This window comes from Malus sylvestris, chromosome 5 (genome assembly GCF_916048215.2).
Source record: "Malus sylvestris chromosome 5, drMalSylv7.2, whole genome shotgun sequence".
Classification (NCBI taxonomy): domain Eukaryota; kingdom Viridiplantae; phylum Streptophyta; class Magnoliopsida; order Rosales; family Rosaceae; genus Malus; species Malus sylvestris.
In genome coordinates, this window is record NC_062264.1 from 40,130,579 (window position 1) to 40,152,090 (window position 21,512).

At 36.1% G+C, this 21,512-nt stretch overlaps 1 protein-coding gene across 4 annotated transcripts in view; it reads left to right on the forward strand.

Moving 5' to 3' along the window:
* The first annotated feature begins 491 nt into the window (after positions 1 to 491).
* The window catches only part of LOC126622089 (transcription factor MYB114-like), a 42,239-nt gene continuing 21,218 nt past the window's right edge, over positions 492 to 21,512 (forward strand). Inside the window, exons 1-4 of one of the 4 annotated variants that reach the window (XM_050290746.1) lie at positions 492 to 893; positions 1,775 to 1,890; positions 1,995 to 2,124; positions 3,469 to 4,062. In XM_050290746.1, the coding sequence (XP_050146703.1) occupies positions 886 to 893; positions 1,775 to 1,890; positions 1,995 to 2,124; positions 3,469 to 3,925 (711 nt within the window). In that variant the 5' untranslated portion in view covers positions 492 to 885 and the 3' untranslated portion in view covers positions 3,926 to 4,062. Of the gene's footprint in view, positions 894 to 1,015; positions 1,335 to 1,627; positions 1,891 to 1,994; positions 2,125 to 3,468; positions 4,063 to 21,512 lie in introns of those variants that run through there. The other 3 variants (XM_050290744.1, XM_050290745.1, XM_050290747.1) reach the window with 3 other exon arrangements.

Here is a 21,512-nt window from a genome sequence, read left to right on the forward strand (position 1 = left end):
AAGAACCTAATTTTCACTCAAGTAATACTTTAAGAACTAAATCAATGGTTCACCCTAAAAATAAAGTTAGACAAAATGGAATAGAAAATAAGAAAATTGGGAATGCTGTATGAAAGGAGCCGTACATGCTAAACCCTAGCAGTTGTGGTTTTTAATATATTTTAAGCCGATGGGGACCCCGATATTTTTAATATGGCCAACGGGGGGGTGTCGACCCACGGGAAATCATTTGCAATGCGATCGTAAATCGAATCAGATAGAAACATTTACCTTCGACGGACAAGTCGAAATGTCGACCGCAAATGATTGAATTAATAGTCCTCGTGATAATAAAATATTCAAAAAATAGCACATGGGGTAATAAAATTAAAATTCAAATCCTCGTGATGAAAACCGTTAGCAGATTTAATCGAAAGTGAAATTTCGATCAAATCTTTGTTAAATGCGAGGAGAAAAATGTCCAACACCACTCTTTTTTCTATTTACCCTATTCTCTTCTTCATCTATCCCCTCTCTTTAATTGTAGCTTCGTCAAATCTCTGTTAGCAGCAGCAACAACAAAATTGGGGGAATGGGGAGCTTGCCGTCTTTGTCGTCTCCGGCGTCGCCATCTACATCTGCTTCCATGTTCAACAACTCCGCCACTTAACCCATATCTCGCTCTCCTCCAAATCCACAGGTTAAAGCTGGAGACAACAATGGAGTTCTCGATGCGGAGGAGAACAAGCCTGGAATTATTTCTGCATGTTTTGATGACCTCCATAACACGAACCACATAGAGAAGTTCAAGAAATAGGAAGCTAACAATAGCCGTTGGTTGACTGTAAAATACTTCTCAAAGAAGAACCGAGGGACGCAACATCTTCGATGAGAGTGTAACAATACATGATCAGGTGACTAGTAAAACTATGTAGAGTTGTGTTGACTAGTAAAACTATTTTTTCTCCTTTTTGTCACGTAGTTTCGCTATTGAATAAAAGGTCGTACACAAGGCTTCCGCTTTACGCAGGTCTGTGAGAGGTGAATGTCGGCTAGCCTTACTCCCATTTATAGAGAGGCTACTCCCAAATCTCGAACCCGAGACCTACTGCTTATGAACGAAGGCCATCAAATGCCTTAAAAAAATAAAAAAAATAATAATATAATGTTCAATCCATTCGAATATACAAAATTCAAAGAAAATATATTACAAAAATATGACCCTATGGCTCACTAGAGTGGTGAAAGCTACAATGGCCCTGGCTAGCTATGGTGTCTTTGTCCTCCACAGAGACGAGCCGACTAAGGGTTCTCTTCTCGAAGTGGTGTCGTTGTTTTGTCGTCTTGCCTAGCGGGTATTATGGTCGCGCTATTGCGGTGGCTGGATGTAGTATTTTGTTATTATCAATGAATTATGTGTTCACGTTTTTTAACAATGACTTTATGTGATCACACTTCTCTATAATAACTTGTGTTTTAGAGATAATTCATGTATTACCGTTATAGGTTTGTTGCGTCAATTGTTTAATTTGTCTTTACTAAATTACTAATTCACTCTAGACCAATTTTGGTCACTGGAGTATTACCCAATTGACACCAATTCGTTTTATATATTTAATTTGTTTTGTAAGAATCAGTGAAATACAACCTGAACCTATCGTTTCTGGTAAAAAAAACTCTATCAAATTGTTTCAGTTGTACTGTGGTCCTTTTCATTCATTTATGTGGCGAGCAGTCATGCACGTCGGTGGCCTCATGATCTCTAATCTGGTATATATTTACATATTGAGGATAGTAATTTGCTGGGAATAATGAGGAAAGGTGCCTGGACTCAACAGGAAGATGATATTCTGAGGCAGTACGTTGAAAAGCATGGAGATGGAAAGTGGCACCAGGTTCCTCGCGAAACAGGTAAAGAGACAAGTTTATTGGCATACTTGACTAGAAAATTAGTTGTCCTTCAGTTTGGTTATCTAGAAACATGTTATAAATAAAGTCTTTGTGTAAATGTGCAGGTCTAAACAGATGCAGGAAAAGCTGCAGACTGAGGTGGTTGAACTATTTGAAGCCGAATCTCAAGAGCGGAGATTTCACAGAGGATGAAATAGATCTAATCCATAGACTTCAGAAACTTTTGGGAAACAGGCAAGTCCCTTTATTTGGCAAACAAAAAAAAAACCGGCAAGTCATTTTATATTCCAAGCAAAAGCCAAATGCATGCATGCATGAGCTAGTTATCATAAAGATATTACTCACCTTGAAGATTGTATCAAAACAAAAGAACTTCATAAGAAGCTGGGAGAGCCTGCCAAGGCACATCAGCCAGTAAATAAGATTTGTTGACCGACTAACACACGGCATACATCCAGAATACGAAACCCTATTTGCAAAACTTAAGACGCTGGCTACCAGCATTTTGGGCCTTCTTTGCTTGTGCTCCAAGTCTGTGGAGCCAGGATTGCACACTTGAGAAAGCCTCACAAAAAATTAATAAAAAAAAAAATAGGGTTCTTTAGATATAGATCCTTACAACTTTTATTTTCTTGATAAAAATTCATCTAATTCTGAACATCCAAATAAAACCCAAATTTGAAAAATACTACCAAGTAAAAAATATATGTTATATATAATGAATTTACCTATATGTAAGTTTATGATTAGCAAATAATATATATTTTGTAGGTAAATTAATATTGAATCAAATAACATTCTTTTATTTTGTAGGTAATTTATTTTTTATATATTATTACATATGTTTGGCACATTTTATTATTATAAGATGTATGTACAAATAATAGGTAAATTAACTTCAAATCAAATAACATTGCTTTATTTGGTAAGTAAATTAATTTTGAATCAAATAGTATTCTTTTGTTATGTAGGTATTTTATTTTGTATGTATCAATGATTCAATATCATATATATATATTTGGCACATTTTATTATCATATGTACAAATAATAGGTAAATTAGTATTAAATAAAATAATATTGTTTTATTATGTAGGTAAATTATTTTGCATGAATTTTACATATATCATGCATGTGTGTGTGGGAGAAATAATTTACCTACATTAATATGTAAAATATAGTTTTATTGACTTAATTAAGCAAGTATAATAACATATATTAGACATGTTTTATGTTACTATATAGGCATTAATTATGTACATCAAATATTCAAATATGGTTTATCAAAAAAATAAATAAATAAAATTCAAATAGGGGTATTTTAGGCATCCAATTTTTTTAAAATCTATGAAGCCAAACATAATTAATGAATTTGCTGATATGAAATCTAGTGAATGGGTTTTATCCGAGTGAGAATAATTTTGAAACCGTGACAACAACTCCTTACAATTTTACTATTCTTGAGTTACAAAGCCCTTGTTTCTGACCAAAAAAAATGAGTTACAAAGCCCTTGTAGTTTTGAACAAATGCCTTTGTAGTTTTAACATATTATTTATTCATTTTGTTTGTGCATGTAAGGTGGTCAATAATTGCTGGAAGACTCCCAGGAAGAACAGCAGGCAAGGTAAAAAATTATTGGAATAGCAAGCAACGAAAGGAGTTGGAATATATGAAGGATAAATCAAAAGAAAGAACAAAAGTCACATCCGTCATAAGACCTCAACCACGGAGGGCTAGAGTTGCAGTTTTAAAATCTGAAGAGAACTGTAGCAGATTATTACAGACATCATCACCACCTACAGAAAATGCTATTGATTCATGGAAGACCATGTTGCATGATACAGACAATATTGATGGAACACCATTTACTAGTTTAGGGTTAGGGGAAGACCTCTTCACAAACTTTTGGGTTGAAGATATTGCACAATCGACAACGGTAGGCATGAATTCTGCTGATGAAGGGTTACACATGAGTGGCAACTTTTCTTTTAGGGAGAACCTTTGGAATCTAGAAGAAGAGAGAACTAAGATTTAGAGGTCCAAAGTCTCAAGCAATCATGGAATTAGTTGTACTTTGCAGACAATGTACGTACTTAATTAGTAATAAGTTCCTATATGTTTGTTTGTGATATATACACGTATATATTTCATTTTTCAGTTCAGAACCATAAATATTTTTTTTTGTTTCAACTTTTCATGTGGGGTTGTCTTTCAAAATTTTTGCTTTGTACTTATAATATAAGGAAAACTAACGAAAAATCTAAAAAAACTTCTCTTTTAACGAAAAACCTTTTTTAAAAGTATAGTGAATAATGCCAGTTAAAGATAAAAATGTTGTTTTTCATTAAAAGTGAACAGTACCAGAAATGTTTTGTTAAAACTCCCTATAATATATGCAACACTAATTGTGTTTGTATAAAAAAGTAGTTGGTGTACAAAATGTCAAAATATATATAAATTTCAAATGAAGGGCCAGAGTATTTTGGTGGAACGTCGCAACGCTTCAAAAGACAAAGATTTATGTTTTGGCTCACCAAAAGTGGTGTGAAGAATAAGTATTGACGCTTAGGCGAGTGAACAACTGCTTGGATGACCTAAAAACCATGGAAGAAAATATCGGTAATATCGGAAATATCGATAGTCCGAAAACACGGAAATATCGATGGAAATATCGGGATAATATCGATATCGATAAAAATTACATGGAAACCACGGAAATTGTAAGAAAAACTTGGAAATTTTTATTGAAACTTTGCAGGATGTTTATTTAGTCAATTATCTATTAGTTTATCATAAAAAATTGGAAGGAAATGCATTGCATGATGGATTTAACATTATCAAGTTGATTATATAGCGAGCTGGCAAACATTGTGAGTGTAGAAACTATGTAGTAATTAATGAAAAAAGTTTAAACACACCATAATCATTTATATATAATGAATTAGTACAATATTTTACACTTTATACATTGTACCATTCCTAAAAGATGTTAAAGTTGAATTATTTACCATGCTTTTCTTTTCTCACACCGTCACACACCACCTACACACACACGCACACACAGGGATCACACACGCCACCACACACGCACACCACACACGCACACACGACTTGTCTCTGGATCCTTCTCTCTTCTCCCTCTCCCTTCTCCCACAAACACACACACAGATCGACAGATCTCTCGAATTCTCGATCCTTCTCTCTTCTCCCTTCTCCCATACACACGCACAGAGACCTTTCTCGATCTTTCTTCCACATGGCATTCTCCTCCTCCCTCGCCTTCCTCCTCGTCCGCGTATTCCGCCTCGTCGGCGAACCCAGGAACTCTGAGTTCTCTTGATCCTTCTCCGCCTTCCTCACCGATCCCACCGATAACAACCCCACCTCTGTCGTTGACTCCAGCAACGACCACCACGACCCCCAATCGCCCCCAAACCCCAACCTCAACCTCCACAACAACCACCCATTCTCCTTCTCCCCCCGGAGACTACCCCGCCGGCGCCGCGCTCGCCTCCGTCTCTGTTCCACGTCTGCTTCAACCCAAGACCATGCCTGCTTCGCCGTGGGGACAGACCACGAGTTGTGGATCTACAACTGCGAGCTCGATCCGTTCTGGAGTTGTGGATCTACGCCTGCTTCAACCCAAGAGCTGCTTCAATCCGTTCTGCGAGCTCTTTCGCCGCGACTTCGACAACGGCGGGGGAATCGGCGTCGTTGAGGCGCAGATATTGGGTTTGAGCATGGATTGCAGAGAGATCTGGGCAGCTGGGGGGACGACGCAGCCTCGGCTGCCTTTCTGACGACGGATCCACGACGACTTTTTCGATAATATCGAAAATATCGCGATATTATCGATAATATCGCGATATTTTGACGATAATGAGACGGATATGTGGGAAAATATCGGAGCCTCTGAAAAACGATAATATCGGCGAAATATCGCCGATATTATCGATATTTAATACCATGCCTAAAACAATGCCAAAAGCGCTCCGAGTGCTTAGTTTTTTTAATATAATTTTTGGCTTTTCACATATAGTTTTTAGTAGCAAAGTTATAATTAGATAAGCTTTTTAATCTCTCACACTTTGTATTTGTATTTGTTTAATTTATTCAATTCGATGAGTATAATTAAAAATGATATATAAGTGGCTATAAAGAGTGAAAATATCATAACATTTTAGAGAAAATTACTTCAAACATGATAGTTTTTTTGTAAGAAAAGAAAGACATTTCGGACTAAAAATCAACTAAAGGAAGACAACTAATTAGGCGACTAAGAATCAATTAAAACAAGACAACTAATTAGATCGAATACTTAATTGTCTGAAAAAAAAAAATTAATGGGAGATTTGAAAGATTTGGAACAAGTTGACCATTTTCACTCATTTTCTTTCGGAACCCCACGTGAATGATAGAAATGACGAGCCCTCCATTGGCTGATGGAAACCTGGCATTGATGACTAGGAGAATCCCTGTTTCCTAACACGCTTTTGGAAATTGACGCAACTTCAATCCAAACTGTCTCACTATTTTCTGCTGTCCTTTTTGTATTCCATTTCATGGAGTGTAGTCATGCACGTTGCTGCCTTGTGATCTTTAGTTTTGTGTATGTGCCGTGGGATCAGCTACCTCTAGTACACCTCTATTAATCCATCATATGGAGGAAGGAGGATATATAATAATTTGCTGGGAATGGGGAAAGGTGCCGGGACTAAACAGGAAGATGAGATTCTGGGGCGGTACGTTGAAAAGCAAGAAGGAACTTGGAAAAAGCACAGAGAACCTGGGGTGATTTTGGAATAAAAATAGAGAACTTTGGGGCAATTTCCTTTTATATATATTTCTTGTACATCCGATCCGATAACATAAGGAAACCTCTATATACACATACAAACAACTCTAACTAGTGTACATCTGATATGAGACAAATTGACTCACATCAACACTCTTCCTTAAGTTGATGCATAGATATTTCCAATACGCAACTTGACAAGTGAGTAATCAAAAACTCGTTTTGACACAACATGTGTCAATACATATGCCATCTATTCTAAAGAGTTAACAAATGGAACCTCGTTCCGTTTCTATTCCAGATTCTCTTTAATATTGAAGTGTCTGTCCACCTCCATGTCACTACTACAAAATTATCTATAATTGGCGGTTCAAAAACCGACAAAAAACGTATATTACTGTCGGATTTTAAGCAAAATCCGACAGAAAATGATTGCAATGACGGATATAATAAGCGACAGAATTGCTCGCGTCAGGAAATGAATTTTCCGACAGAAAATACTCTAAAACCGACAGAAATTGTGTCGGATATAACCGACAGAGAATAAATTAATAATGAATAAATAATAGCATTTTCTGTCGGATAAAACCTACAGAAAAAATACAAAACCGACAGAACTTGTGTCGGTTATAACCGACAGGGAATAAATTAATAATAAATAAGACCATTTTCTGTCGGATCAAACCGATAGAAAATGTATAAAACCGATAAAAAAATATATAAAACCGATAGAAGTTCTGTCGGTTATAACCGACAGTCAATGGTCTTAATAATAAATAAAACCATCTCTGTCGGCTAAAACCGACAGAAAATAGATTAATAATAAAAAATAAATAAAAAGGGATCGTCTGCGAGCTTCAACCATTCACTACACTTTCTGCAATTTTCATCCACATCCGACGAGCTTCAACCTCTCTTAAACTTCAAGCAATCCCTTGAAACCTCAAACCCAAGTCTTTTCACTACTTGGGCACCACCCAATTGGGTCTGCAACTTCACAGGGATCGTCTGGGACTCCGACGGCTTCGTCTCCGAAATCTTCCTTTCCTAGCACAACTTTCCGGGTTTCTTCCATTGCATGCAATCTACTCGCTTCCATCGTTAAAAAGGCTTTCTTTGGGCTCCAATGGATTGTACAGAAGCCTCACGGATGACCTGAAAAACTGCTGGAGCTTGGAGCAGTTGGATTTGGGTAAAAATTCGTTTACCGGAAAAGTTCCAGACTTGTCTTCTTTGACAAAATTAACCCTCCTGAGTCTCAATGGCAGTGGATTTTCTGGGAAATTTCCATGGAAATCGTTGTAATTTTGCTATGATTTTGTGACTAGTTGATAAAAAAATATAAAAAAAAAATGAAACAAATCAGAGTAGCCAAGAAATGGCCAAATGAACTGAGGAAACAACATCGAAGAAAAGGTTTCATAAAATGGAGGTTAATCACATACACATTTCTCTATATTTTAAATGAAGGAAAAAAAAACCCGCACCTCATATTTTTCAGTTTGTTCCTTCCCAGAGATCAACGCCCATATCTCCCCAGTACATACCCACTTTAAGTCGGCATGCATTTTCACAGCTTCAGCTTGCTTCTAGAAGGAGAAGGAAATGACGAGAGGAGAAAAGGGGGAAGGGAGAAGACACTGGCGCAAGGAAGAGATGGAGGGGTTTTATTTTGGAAAATTTTCATTACTGTCGGTTTTAACCGACAGAAACATTTTTAAATAAAAACCGATAGAAATTTCATTACTGTCTGTTAAAACCGACAGAAATTTAAAAAAAAATAAAAACAGACAAAAGACAGAAAAAAGTGGCGGCAAAAATCTCCTCAAAATTTCCTCCCAAAATTTTAAATTCCCCCCAAAATTTTGTTATGATTTTAAAAAATAAAATAATAATTTATTGGTTTAATAAATAAATAAATAATATGTATTTAAATAGAATACGTTTTTAAAAATTAAATAAATAATTGTTTGGTTTAATAGATAATAACCCATGTAAAATATGCAATAAAGTAACAAAATGATAATTGTACAATGAAAATGTCATCACACAAACTAAATATTGTGTAATCAATAATTGAAAAACATAAATAAAAATTTAGCACAAATTTCTTTTCCCACTTAAAAATTTAGGCAAATTTAACGGAGATATGCATTCTACGAGGGATATTATTTTTGTAAAACTTTGATGTTTTATCCCCTAAACTTTTCAGGAACAAGGGATATTATTTTTTTAAAACTTTGATGTTTTATGGTTTGGCTTTAGAACTTACAAAGGGATTGAATTTTTGGCTTAGAACTTATGTTGGGGGGTTATATATATTTTTATGGATAATACATGTGTTCCCTTATGGGGGAATGCACATCTTTCTTTGAATATATATAGTAGCTTCAAATCTACTATTAAGAATGTAATTGTCAGGTTTTTATAATTCAAGGACTAATTTTTTTGAAAAAAATAGTTTAAGGACCTAATTTTCACTCAGTTGATAATTCAAGGACTAAATTTCCAATTCACCCTAAAAAAATGCATTGAGCTATAGTCCTATGCCTTTACGGGGACAACTTACAGGGGATCGTACATCGTCACTTGACGGTTTGTATAAAACAATAATTTGTGAATAAAAAAATTTACACATGTTTATTCATTGGCATAAGATGGCACCATGACGATGTATCCATCATGCAAGTCTTTCTCTTTTCTGGAACCATGTCTAAATTCGGCTTTGTTCAAAGAAATTAAGAAGATAAATCACGACATAACAAAAATTTTATCGGAAATAAAAATTTAGCACAAATTACTTTTCCCACTTAAAAATTCCGGCAAATTTAACGGAGATATGCATTCTACGAAACTTTTTTCAACGATCCAACCGTCAAACTTATTTTTACACACTTCGAGATTGCATACGTAAAAAATGGTAAAAAACAAACATTCAGAGATTACGTAACGGAACAAAAGTTTTTGACGGTTATAAATGAAAAATCACAATTTAACGGTTTATTTTAGCTCCGATTTTAATGATTTTTTACAGCTACGCTCATCGACCCTATAAGAATGCAATGAATAAATTCGATCTTCAATTTAAAATATTTACACTAGTGGATACCACAAAATCTTATTTTATACTTGATGGGGAAATATAACATTAACTCTAAGTGTTTGTTTAATCTACCGTTTTGACTCGATATGCATTCTACGAAACGTTTTTCAACGATCCAACCGTCAAATTTATTTGTACACACTCTGAGATTGCATACGTAAAAAATTGTAAAAAACAAACATTCAGAGATTGCGTAACGGAACAAAAGTTTTCGACGATTATAAACGAAAATTCACAATTTAACGATTATTTTAGCTCTGATTTTAATGATTTTTTACAGCTACACTCCTCGACCCTATAAGAATGCAATGAATAAATTTGATCTTCAATTTAAAATATTTACACTAGTGGATACCACAAAATCTTATTTTATACTTAATGGAAGTATAACATTAACTCTTAAGTGTTTATTTAATCTACCGTTTTGACGCGATACACGTTCTACGAAATTTTTTTCAATGATCTAACCGTCAAATTTGTTTGTAAATACTCTGAGATCACATACGTAAAAAATCACAAAAAACAAACATTCAGATATTAGGTAACAAAACAAAAGTTTTAGACGGTTATAAACCAAAAATCAAAATTTAACGGTTATTTTAGCTCCGATTTTGATGATTTTTTACAGCTACACTCCTCGACCCTATAAGAATGTATTGAACAAATTCGATCTTCAATTTAAAATATTTACACTAGTGGATAATTTTTTATACTTAATGGAAGTATAACATTAACTCTTAAGTGTTTGTTAAATCCATCAATTTGATAGGATATGCATTCTACGAAACTAGTTTCAACGATCCAACTGTCAAATATGTTTGTATATACCCCGAGATAGCATACCTAAAAAATCACAAAAACCAAACATTCAGAGATTAGGTAACAGAACAAAAGTTTTCGGCGGTTATAAACGAAAAATCATAATTTAACAGTTATTTTAGCTTCGATTTTGATGATTTTTTACAGCTATACTCCTCGACCCTATAAGAATGCATTGAACAAATTCGATCTTCAATTTAAAATATTTACACTAGTGGATAATTTTTTATACTTAATGGAAGTATAACATTAACTCTTAAGTGTTTGTTAAATCTATCAATTTGATAGGATATGCATTCTACAAAACTAGTTTCAACGATCCAACCGTCAAATATGTTTATATATACTCTAAGATCGCATACGTAAAAAATCACAAAAAACAAACATTCAGAGATTAGGTAACAAAACAAAAGTTTTCGACAGTTATAAACGAAAAATCACAATTTAACGATTATTTTAGCTCCGATTTTGATGATTTTTTACAGCTACACTCCTCGACCCTATAAGAACCCTATAAGAATGCATTGAACAAATTCGATTTTCAATTTAAAATATTTACACTAGTGGATAATTTTTTATACTTAATGGAAGTATAACATTAACTCTTAAGTGTTTGTTAAATCTATCAATTTGATAGGATATGCATTCTACAAAACTAGTTTCAATGATCCAACAGTCAAATATGTTTGTATATACTCCGAGATAGCATGTGTAAAAAGTCGCAAAAAAAAAACATTCAGAGATTAGGTAACGGGATCGTGAGTGAAAAAAAAAATATTTAAACCATTTGTTTATTTATTTATTTATTTGTAATCAATATAACATTTTAAAATAATATAATAGTCAATTTATGTCTGTTATAACCGTCAGAATAATAAAATAATAACCGCCAGAAACTAAAATAATAAAATAGTCAATTTCTGTCGGTTCTAACCGCCACCATTAACTTAAAAACCGCCAGAATATGTTAAAAATATTAAAAAAAAAAAGAATTCAAAAATACTGAGGGTTAGATCTGCCAGGAAAAATCCGCCAGGAATTTCTATCCGACAGAAAGTAACTTTAATCCGACAGTAAATAAATTATGTGTCGGATATCATTTATCCGTCAGAATAGCTTATTAACCGCTAGGATCGTCCGACACCTAAAGCTAATATTGTAGTAGTGTGTGTTTTGTTCGATCATATTAAATTGGATTGTCTACAATAGCTCGAGCAGTCTGATTATTGCAAAAGGGTCTCATGGCACCCTTAGGTTTAAAGCCTAATTCACTAAGTAACCACCTTAGCCAGAGGAGTTCACAAATGCCATGAGCAATGCCTCGATACTTGGCCTTTGCGGAAGATTGCGCAACTACATTATGTTTTTACTACGTCATGTATAACCAGGTTGCACCCTACAAAAGTGAAATAATCTGAATTAGAACGTTGAGCTGTAATTTTACAAATGCTTCTTGAACATCAACCCTTTTCCTGGGCGCGCAGATTTTAGATACCCCAAAATACGCATTACAGCCCCTATATGGCCTTCATTAGGTGAAAGCATAAATTGATTAACACTCACTGCATATGCAATATCCGAGCAAGTGAGTGACAAATAAATCAGTTTTTTCGCTACCTCTAGTACACCTCTATTAACCCATTTAATTAACAATTTATTTATTTATTAGTGATTAATATTTTGAAATTAAATGCTAATTAATTTAGATGATGTGACTATCCATATCAGATGCCACCTAAGGTGATATACAATTGTAGTACAAAAATATGGTAAAAATAGCATTATTGAGTTGTAGTTGATTTTCAAAATGGACAATGAAGTTCTAATTTTATCAATTTGTACCAAGAAGTTTTAGAATAGTATCAATTTATGGCTTTTCTTATGTAATAGTATGATCCTCCATTAAATTGATAATGTGGGAAATGTGAGACTTGCTTCCAGGGAGCTGCATAGAAGCCACGATTACATGCTTTGGACCAAGCCGTATGATTGGTTGTTGCTTTGGAATATGAAGTTGTGAACGAAGATCCCCGTCTGATCCGATCCCACTCTTGCCATGTCACCATTTTGAGAGAAGACTCATTTACCATGGAGAGTTATCTATGGACGAATGCCTCTAAAAGCTCTATACGGACTATCGTCTCTCCAAAGTGCTCTATGGATGACTGTCTCTCTCGAGTGCTTTCATGGACAATCGCCCCCGAGTGCTCTATGGACGACTATCACTTCTGATAGACAACCATTGAATAAAGATCCCTTAACTATTTGATCAAGACTAAATATTTGTTACTCCTCACACAAGTTTCAATTATTGACGAGTTTGTTGTCGAAAGTCAATCATGATGTATCGTTTATATTCTTTAATATAATATTTTTAGACCTTTCCGGGACATGCTTTCATACGTGCAACCGATTACATATTCCCTTGTGCTTATTTCTCGTCTCACGCGACTGCAGTTGCAAAAAGAGATGAACAACAAACATTAAGCTTAGGTAATTAGACATTACGCCTTTCATGGCGATAGTACACAAGTAAAGAGGACGTCGAAAAGCTAAAATCTTAACATTTGTCTGATAAATAAAATGCAGCCAGCAAACTGCAAACTGCAAACCATAAGAGACTACTAAATTGTTTTAGCTCTTGAGAATCTAAGGAGAATAATGTTACTACAAACCGAGAAATAGAACCTATTGGAATAAGTCAATATTTAGGAAAAAAGGAATGTAAATATTTTGTAATTATTAGAGTAATGTTTTAGGAAGGATATTGTGTCCTTTATTTTGTTTCCTTTTGTATCAAGAATTGTATGTACCTTTTATTTAGAATTGTGAAATACAGAAAAGTTAAGCCGTAAATTTCAATTTGGCATCAGAGCCAAACCGTAACCTAATCCCACTGTGCTTCTGTGTTGCTGGTGTCGTGAGGAACGAAGGAGAACAAAGATTGCAGGAAGAGACAACTGCAGTGCACTGCATGTTTTGTTTCTTTTTCCGCTACGTACCTGCAGGAAGAGACAACGTGCGTGTGTGCTGTGTGTTTTTTGTTGCAGCATATTGTGCCTTTGCTGCTGTACTCATTGCAGCAAGTGCAAATGTATTATATTTCATATTGTGCCTCGTGGGAATATTGTTCTGCTGCTGCCATCTGCTTGTTGTCTATTCTGCCGTGGGTAATTACCGTGAGTGGCTGCTGCTTGTTTGTTCTTGCAACTTGTGATTGTCATTTTTGCGTATTATTAAATGGCAAATACAGGTTGGATTTTAGATTCCGGTGCAATGGATCATATGACGTATGATAGAACTTTGTTTCAGTCCATGAAAGATTCTCATAGAAAGTGTATGGCAACTGCCAATGGTACTACTGCTGCTGTTGTTGGAGCAGGAACAGTGTCTCTTACACCCTCTCTTCCATTACATAATTGTTTATTGTTTCCTTCATTGTCCCATCACTTATTGTCTGTACCTTAAGTCACTGAACAATTGGATTGTATTGTAGTAATGTATCCATCATTTTGCTTGCTTCAGGATATTCAGACAAAGGAGATCATTGGGCGTGGCACTAAGAGAAATGGACTATATTATGTGGATGATGTGGTTCCTGGAAGAGCTCATTTGGTTCATTCGTCACGTAATAGTAATCTACATAAGGTATTGTTATTGCATCGTCGTTTGGGGCATGCATCAGGTTTTTTGAAACATATATTACCTGATTTGTTTAGTGGTATTGAAGACTCGGAATTGAAATGTGAAGTATGTATTTTAGCCAAAAGTCATCGTGCTTCATTCCCTCCAAGTATGAATAGAAGATCTTCTTCGTTTGCACTAGTACACTCTGATGTGTGGGGGCCTTCCCCTGTTAGTACTACTTCGGGAATTAGGTTGTTTGTTACTTTCGTGGATGATTGCACTCGTATGACGTGGTTGTATATGTTGAAAAATAAAAGTGAGGTTTGTGATGTGTTTCGTCTGTTTCAACATATGGTTAAAACTCAGTATTCCACTGATATTAAAGTTTTGCGTTCTGACAATGGTGGATAGTACATAGCTTCTGAGTTATCCCAATTTCTACAAGATCGTGGAATTATTCATCAAACTACCTGTCCACATACTCCGCAATAGAATGGGGTTGCTGAGAGAAAGAATCGTCATATCTTGGAAACTGCTCGTGCCTTGCTTATTGGTGCTGTTCGTGCCTAAACGTTTTTGGCCTGAAGCCATTACCTATGCTGTGTATGTGATTAACCGTATGCCATCTCGGGTTGTAGAATTCCGTACACCTCTTCAAGTATTGACAGAACATGTTCCTGTAGTATCCACTAATACCCTTACTCCTCATGTGTTTGGATGTGTAGCATATGTTCATATTCATAAGATTCATTGTAGCAAATTTGATCCATGTGCCATTCGGTGCATTTTTGTTGGGTTTGCCTCCCAACAGAAAGGGTATAAGTGTTATCATCCTGAAACTCGACATATGTATATGACCATGATCCGAAATGCCGAGAATATCGGCGATATTTCGCCGATATTATCGGTTTTTAAGGGAACCGATTTTTTTTTCAATATCCAAATTATTTTCGTCAAAATATCGCGATATTATCGATAATATCGATAATATCGCGATATTTCCGAAACTATCGCAATATTTTGGCCTGGTTTCGACGGAAAGAGGACGCCGGAGCTTACAAGCTCCTGTCAACCCCAAAACGTGACCAACACATGTCAAATAAACTACCAAACTGAAGCCCAAGGGAAGAGGAAGAGATCTATACCATTTTCAAGGCATGCCGTGGTCGGAGCTCGACAGAGTTTCACCTTGGAACCCACGGTCCACACCGGAAACTGGGTTTTGGTTCCTTGTCTGAACTAGCAGAGGGAGAAGAAGAACGAGGGAGATGAGGGAGTGCTGGTGTGTGTGTGTGTGAGTTCGGAGAAGAACCGAAGAACTAGAAGGAATGATGAGAGTTGCAGAGAGAGGGAGGAATGATGAGAGTTGCAGAGAGAGGGAGAGCATGGGAAAGTGGAGAGAAAGAGAGGACTGAGAGAGATGAGAGATGAGAGCCTCGGGACAAAAATAAGGGGGTGGACCCCTTGGCTCACTAATTAAGATCCAAAAACAATAATTTAAAAAAAAATAAAAATAAAAACCTACAAAGTAAAATTATAAACTAAAGGGAAGGGTTTTACATTAAGGCCTTATTCGAAGATGTGACCCTTCTAAACTAGAAATATACCAACTGATGGATTGCTTTATGAAAAATTGGTAGAAAGAGACATAAAGATAAAGTCATCTAACTTGTAAGGTAACTTTCTTGACATAGTATTTTACGTCAATATATAATTTTGAACCTCATAGGAACTCTATGTGGTACTGAGTCACTAATATATCTTACCATGCAATGTATAAAATGTAAAATATTGTACTAATTCATTATATATAAATGATTATGGTGTGTTTAGACTTCTTTTATTAATTACTACATATTTTCTACATTCACAATGTTTGTCAGCTCGCTATATAATCAACTTGATAATGTTAAATCCATCATGCAATGCATTTCCTTCCAATTTTTTGTGATAAACTAATAGATAATTGACTAAATAAACATCCTGCAAAGTTTCAATAAAAATTTCCAAGTTTTTCTTACAATTTCCGTGGTTTTCAAGTAATTTTTATCGATATCGATATTATCCCGATATTTCCACCGATATTTCCGTGTTTTCGGACCACCGATATTTCCGATATTACCGATATTTAATACCTTGTATATGACTATGGATGTTACTTTTTCCGAATCAGAATATTTTTTATTCTTCGGTCCCATCACCTTCAGATAACCAGGGGGAGAACACTAGTGGTGATCAAATTGATCTTAGGTGGTTAGAGGTACCAGAGGATGTGATATGTAGTTCAGGGGGAGCATGTGTTGACGACAAGGATGAAAATGGGACACCAGTCTCTCGGCAAGAAACTACCGATAATGATATGAGCCTTCAACTGATGCCTGCCGAGACAAGTGCAAGGTAAGGTCCTACCGAGGAAGCTATAACAGTCCAGCAACCTACTGCCGAACCAAGTACTTTAGGGGAAAAAGTGCGACCTGTAGAATCTACATCACCCTCTCTCTCTAGCTTGATAGTGCCATCCAATGTGTCTACTCTGAATATCCCTGAGGTAAGTACTACAAATACTCATGTAACTAATCCAAATAATGATGTAAGTACGTATAAGTTGCCGCTAAGGCAAAATCGTGGTGTTCCTCATGATAGGTTTTCTCCTGAAGGAAAAGTAAAGTATCCAATAGCAAATTATGTGTCATGCAAGAATCTTGCACCGTAACGCCAAGCCTGGGTAAATAATGTGGAAGCAATCCAAGCACCAACCCGAGTTGATGAGGCCTTGAATGATCCTAAATGGGCTGCTGCAATGGATGAAGAAATGATGGCACTACACAAGAATGATACATGGGAGGTAATGGAGCTACCTAAAGGCAAGAAACCGGTTGGGTGTAGATGGGTCTTTACGATCAAGTACAAGGCAGACAGATCGGTAGACAGGTATAAAGCAAGGTTAGTAGCAAAGGGTTATACTCAAACTTATAGTGTTGATTATCAGGAAACTTTTTCTCCAGTAGCGAAGATGAATACAATACGAGTTCTGATTTCTTTAGCTGCAAATTTGAATTGGCCACTGAAATAGTTTGATGTGAAAAATGCTTTTCTTCATGGGCACTTGGAAGAAGAGGTATATATGGATTTTCCTCCGGGGTACAATGCCGGAGGGAAAACCGGAGCATGGTTTGGTAGATTTACTCAAGTTATGAAGATGATTGGGTTTTATCAAAGCCACTCGGATCATACATTATTTGTGAAACAGAGAGGTGGTAAAGTGACGGCCTTAATTATTTATGTGAATGACAATAACGGGTGATGATTTTGAAGAGATGATGAAGTTAGAACAAAACCTTGCAGCCGAGTTCGAGATGAAGAATTTGGGAGATTTGAAATATTTTATTGGTGTGGAAGTCGCTTGGTCATCTAGAGGTATTTTCTTGTCTCAATGTAAATATGTTCTGGATTTATTAATAGAAACATGCATGCTGGGATGTAAACCTGTGGACATTCCCATCGTAGAGAAACATTATTTGGGGATTTATCCAAATCAAGAACCGGTTGACAGAGGTAGATATCAAAGACTAGTGGGGAGGCTGATTTATTTGTCTCACACTCGTCCGGATATTGCCTATGCTGTAAGTGTGGTAAGTCAATTTATGCACTCATCTAGTGTGGATCATATGGTGGCGGTAATGAGAATATTGGCATATTTGAAGTCTGCGCCGGGTAAAGGAATTTTGTATGAATGTCATGGACATATGAGGATTGAGGGATTTACTGATGTTGATTGGGCAAGTGATATGACTGATAGAAGGTCTACATCTGGGTATTTTACATTTGTTGGAGGTAATTTGGTTACGTGGCGAAGCAAGAAGCAGAATGTGGTATCACAATCTTCTGCCGAAGCCGAGTATAGGGGTATGGCACATGGTGTGTGTGAGATTCTTTGGCTACAAAAATTGCTTTGGAGTCTCGGTTTTAAACAGAAGGAGGCAATGAAGTTGTATTGTGATAATAAGTCCGCTAGAGAAATTGCTGAGAATCCAGTACAGCATGATAAGACTACGCATGTTGAGGTTGATAGACATTTTATCAAAGAAAAGTTGGAGAAGAAGATTGTGTCAATACCGTTTGTGAACTCAAGGGAACAACTTGCATATATTCTTACCCATGCTGTGTGTAGTAGGAGGTTCGATGACTCGCTTGTCAAGTTGGGCATGAGTAATATCTATGCTCCAACTTGAGGGGGAGTATTGGAATAAGTCAATATTTAGGAAAAGAGGAATGTAAATATTTTGTAATTATTAGAGTCATGTTTTGGGAAGGATATTGTGTCCTTTATTTTGTTTCCTTTTGTAACAAGGATTGTATGTACCTTTTATTCAGAATTGTGAAATATAGAAAAGTTAAGCCCTAAATTTCAATTGAACCGTCATGAAGTACCGGACCACTACGATGGATGAAGCTTCACAGAAACTCCATGGAAGAAAAATCATCAGCCATACAAATCACTCCCAATTCAGATTCCTCATGATCACCATACAAACCGATCAATCACTACTATCATAATTTCCATACGGATCCCACCAGTGTGGTACAGGGATTTCACGACGACTTAATTGTTGATTACGCCAATCAATTTTTACAAGTTCAGAAGACGTCTGGTGGATCATACCATTTCAGCTCAGATTTTCAAGGGCTAGGACGACAAATTGTAATACGATTAAGGAGATCCTAAAGTATTATGAGCATACCTCTGGACAACAAGTTAATTTCAGCAAAAGTACGGTATGTTTCAGCCGCAACATCAATGGCAATATGCAGAATTCTCTTGTTGGTCTGCTCGTTGTTGAAAGAGTACATAGACATGAAAAAGATTTGGTACACCGAACCATTGTCGGTCGTAACAGGGGAAATTGTTTCAATCACATCTATTCTAGTTGCTCGCGGTCAAACTCGGTTGCGAGCTGGCATATGCCTGCATTCACAATTACGTAGTTAGCTCAATAGTTACTAAATCTGTGCGCCACTTAAGCGTTGTAATTTTTAAGATCAACACATTTATACCCTATAATTTATTGTAAATACTCCACAAACAAAAGTAAAGAAAACTCTCTTTGATTGACAACAGGATGAAAATATAACCGTAATACAATATAAATTTTTGTTTAAATAGTTTCATAAAACCCTAACAGCTAAAAGAAACAGTGTTCATCTTGGCATCATCAAGTTGAAGTATGTGGGGTTGAGGCCGGGTGGTTGCCTGGTTGGGTGGGGTTGGGGGATGGAGCTGGCCAATGGCGGTGGGTACATATAAGATTAAAAAATTGAAATTTTAATTTAATGGGTACAAAACTTATTATAATTTTATTTTTTATATTTTGGAAATGTTTGAATTGAAAATTAATTAGGAGTTTAATAAGGATGTGAGTATTAAAACTCTAAATCAATTACTAATTTTTATTATAGAAGTTATATAACTTACATGTAATTCATTAATATAGTAATGCTCACAAAAATTTAAGAACGACAACAACGGCACGTGTGATTAGTAGACTTTCAATGTTTATAATCCAAATATCAATTATTGATTAAGCTGTTTGCTTTCAGTCTCTAAAATCAACTTTTCTTAATAGGTTTTAATCATATAACCTATGGCTCTGATACCACATGTAAATTTTATGTGGTTATATAATTAAAACACAAAACAAGGAGTTGGCTGACCTGATCATGAATTGATAGCCATTGGAGACCAAGCAAAGAAGATGTAGGTTGTGGCAACACCAAAGTCTTCCACAAAGCACCTAGCCGGATACAACTACTTTATGGGAAGCGTTTGTTGTGTATCTAGGGTTTGTAGGGACCTTAGTATTTATACTGGCTAAGGCATTAAGGCTCAGTTCATAAAGGAATCCCAAATCCCATTTTAATTTTTAGCCTATCAATTAGGTATCATAATCACATATAATCAACGAGTCCATCAATCTTGTATTACAAAACACCTAATATAAGATTGATATCTTTAGGAGATCAAGTTACAATATCTACATTAATTTCCAATATTACATTCCCATTATATGTTGTAGACCATTTAAGGTTGATTTACAGTGAATAAATCCAACACATACAAGGCCTTCAATCTGCACACGTTTCCTTTCCTAGTAGTATCACCGGAGTAAGGAGGAAACTCCAAATAAACCTCCTCAGCTAGATTATCATGCAAGAAATCGTTCTTTACAGCAAATTGTTTGAGGCTTCCATTTTCGGAGAATTTTGAGTAGTGGGGTGGCTAAATGCATGCAATTCTACAGAATATATCAAAACCAAACGGACTTCAAAAGAATCCTGGAAGAGAACAGAAGCCAAGGCACACAAGCCAGTGAAAAACATACGTTGATTAAAAACACAGAACCCACAATATTACAAAACCCTAAGGTCTCGTTTGGCACGCCGTATAAAGCAGCGGATAGGATAAATAATACGGGAGCAGTTGTTTGGTGTACTCTCATACTAAATAAGCACCCGCTTAATTATCCGGCCTATCAAATTTTATACGGTTGACACCGTACTATTAAAACAACCCAAAAGCTCGAGATAATTAGTCAGGGCGCTGTCCTCTCCAACTTCACGAAGCTGCCGTTAACGACTGTGGGCCTTCAAGCAGTTCCTCGACGAGTTCTCCACCCCGGGCGCCACTCCTCTGCAGTCATTCGCCGACTAATTTCCTGTCTCGTCCGACGGAAAACACACAGAGGAACAAAGAAGAGAGTGAGAGAGAGACAAAAGGAGACCAGTAGCGAAACAACATATTCCACAGGGATATACAGAAAGGGGCGGATGGAAGCTGAGGAATTCGCCAACTGGAGGCGTCACTCAGCTCTTCCCCTCCTCAAAATCGAATTTTGTCAATGTTTTTCCCTAACATAATGCCCAAAATCACAGTCAACCCCATTTTTCTCTCTGATGAGTGTTCTTGGTTTTGTTGAAAAAAAAGGTGTCCTCCGTGAATTTCCTTCCAATTGTTTTTTAGGACTAATAGAAAACAAAGTCCTTTGTGTGAATTTTCTTGGTTTGTGGGGTGTTTTTTTGCTGGGTTGATTTGTAGCTAAAAAAAAGAGAAGGATTGGGAAAAAAACGATGAGAATTTGAAAGATGGTTTTTGCTGGGTTTCTTGTTGCTGCCTTTGTGGTGGGGTTTAGTTCAGGGGAGCAGACGGGGAAGAAGAAGAATGGATAGAAAATGAGGGAGTTTGGGGGGGGGGGGTGCGGCGGAGATATCTGGAACAAGAGA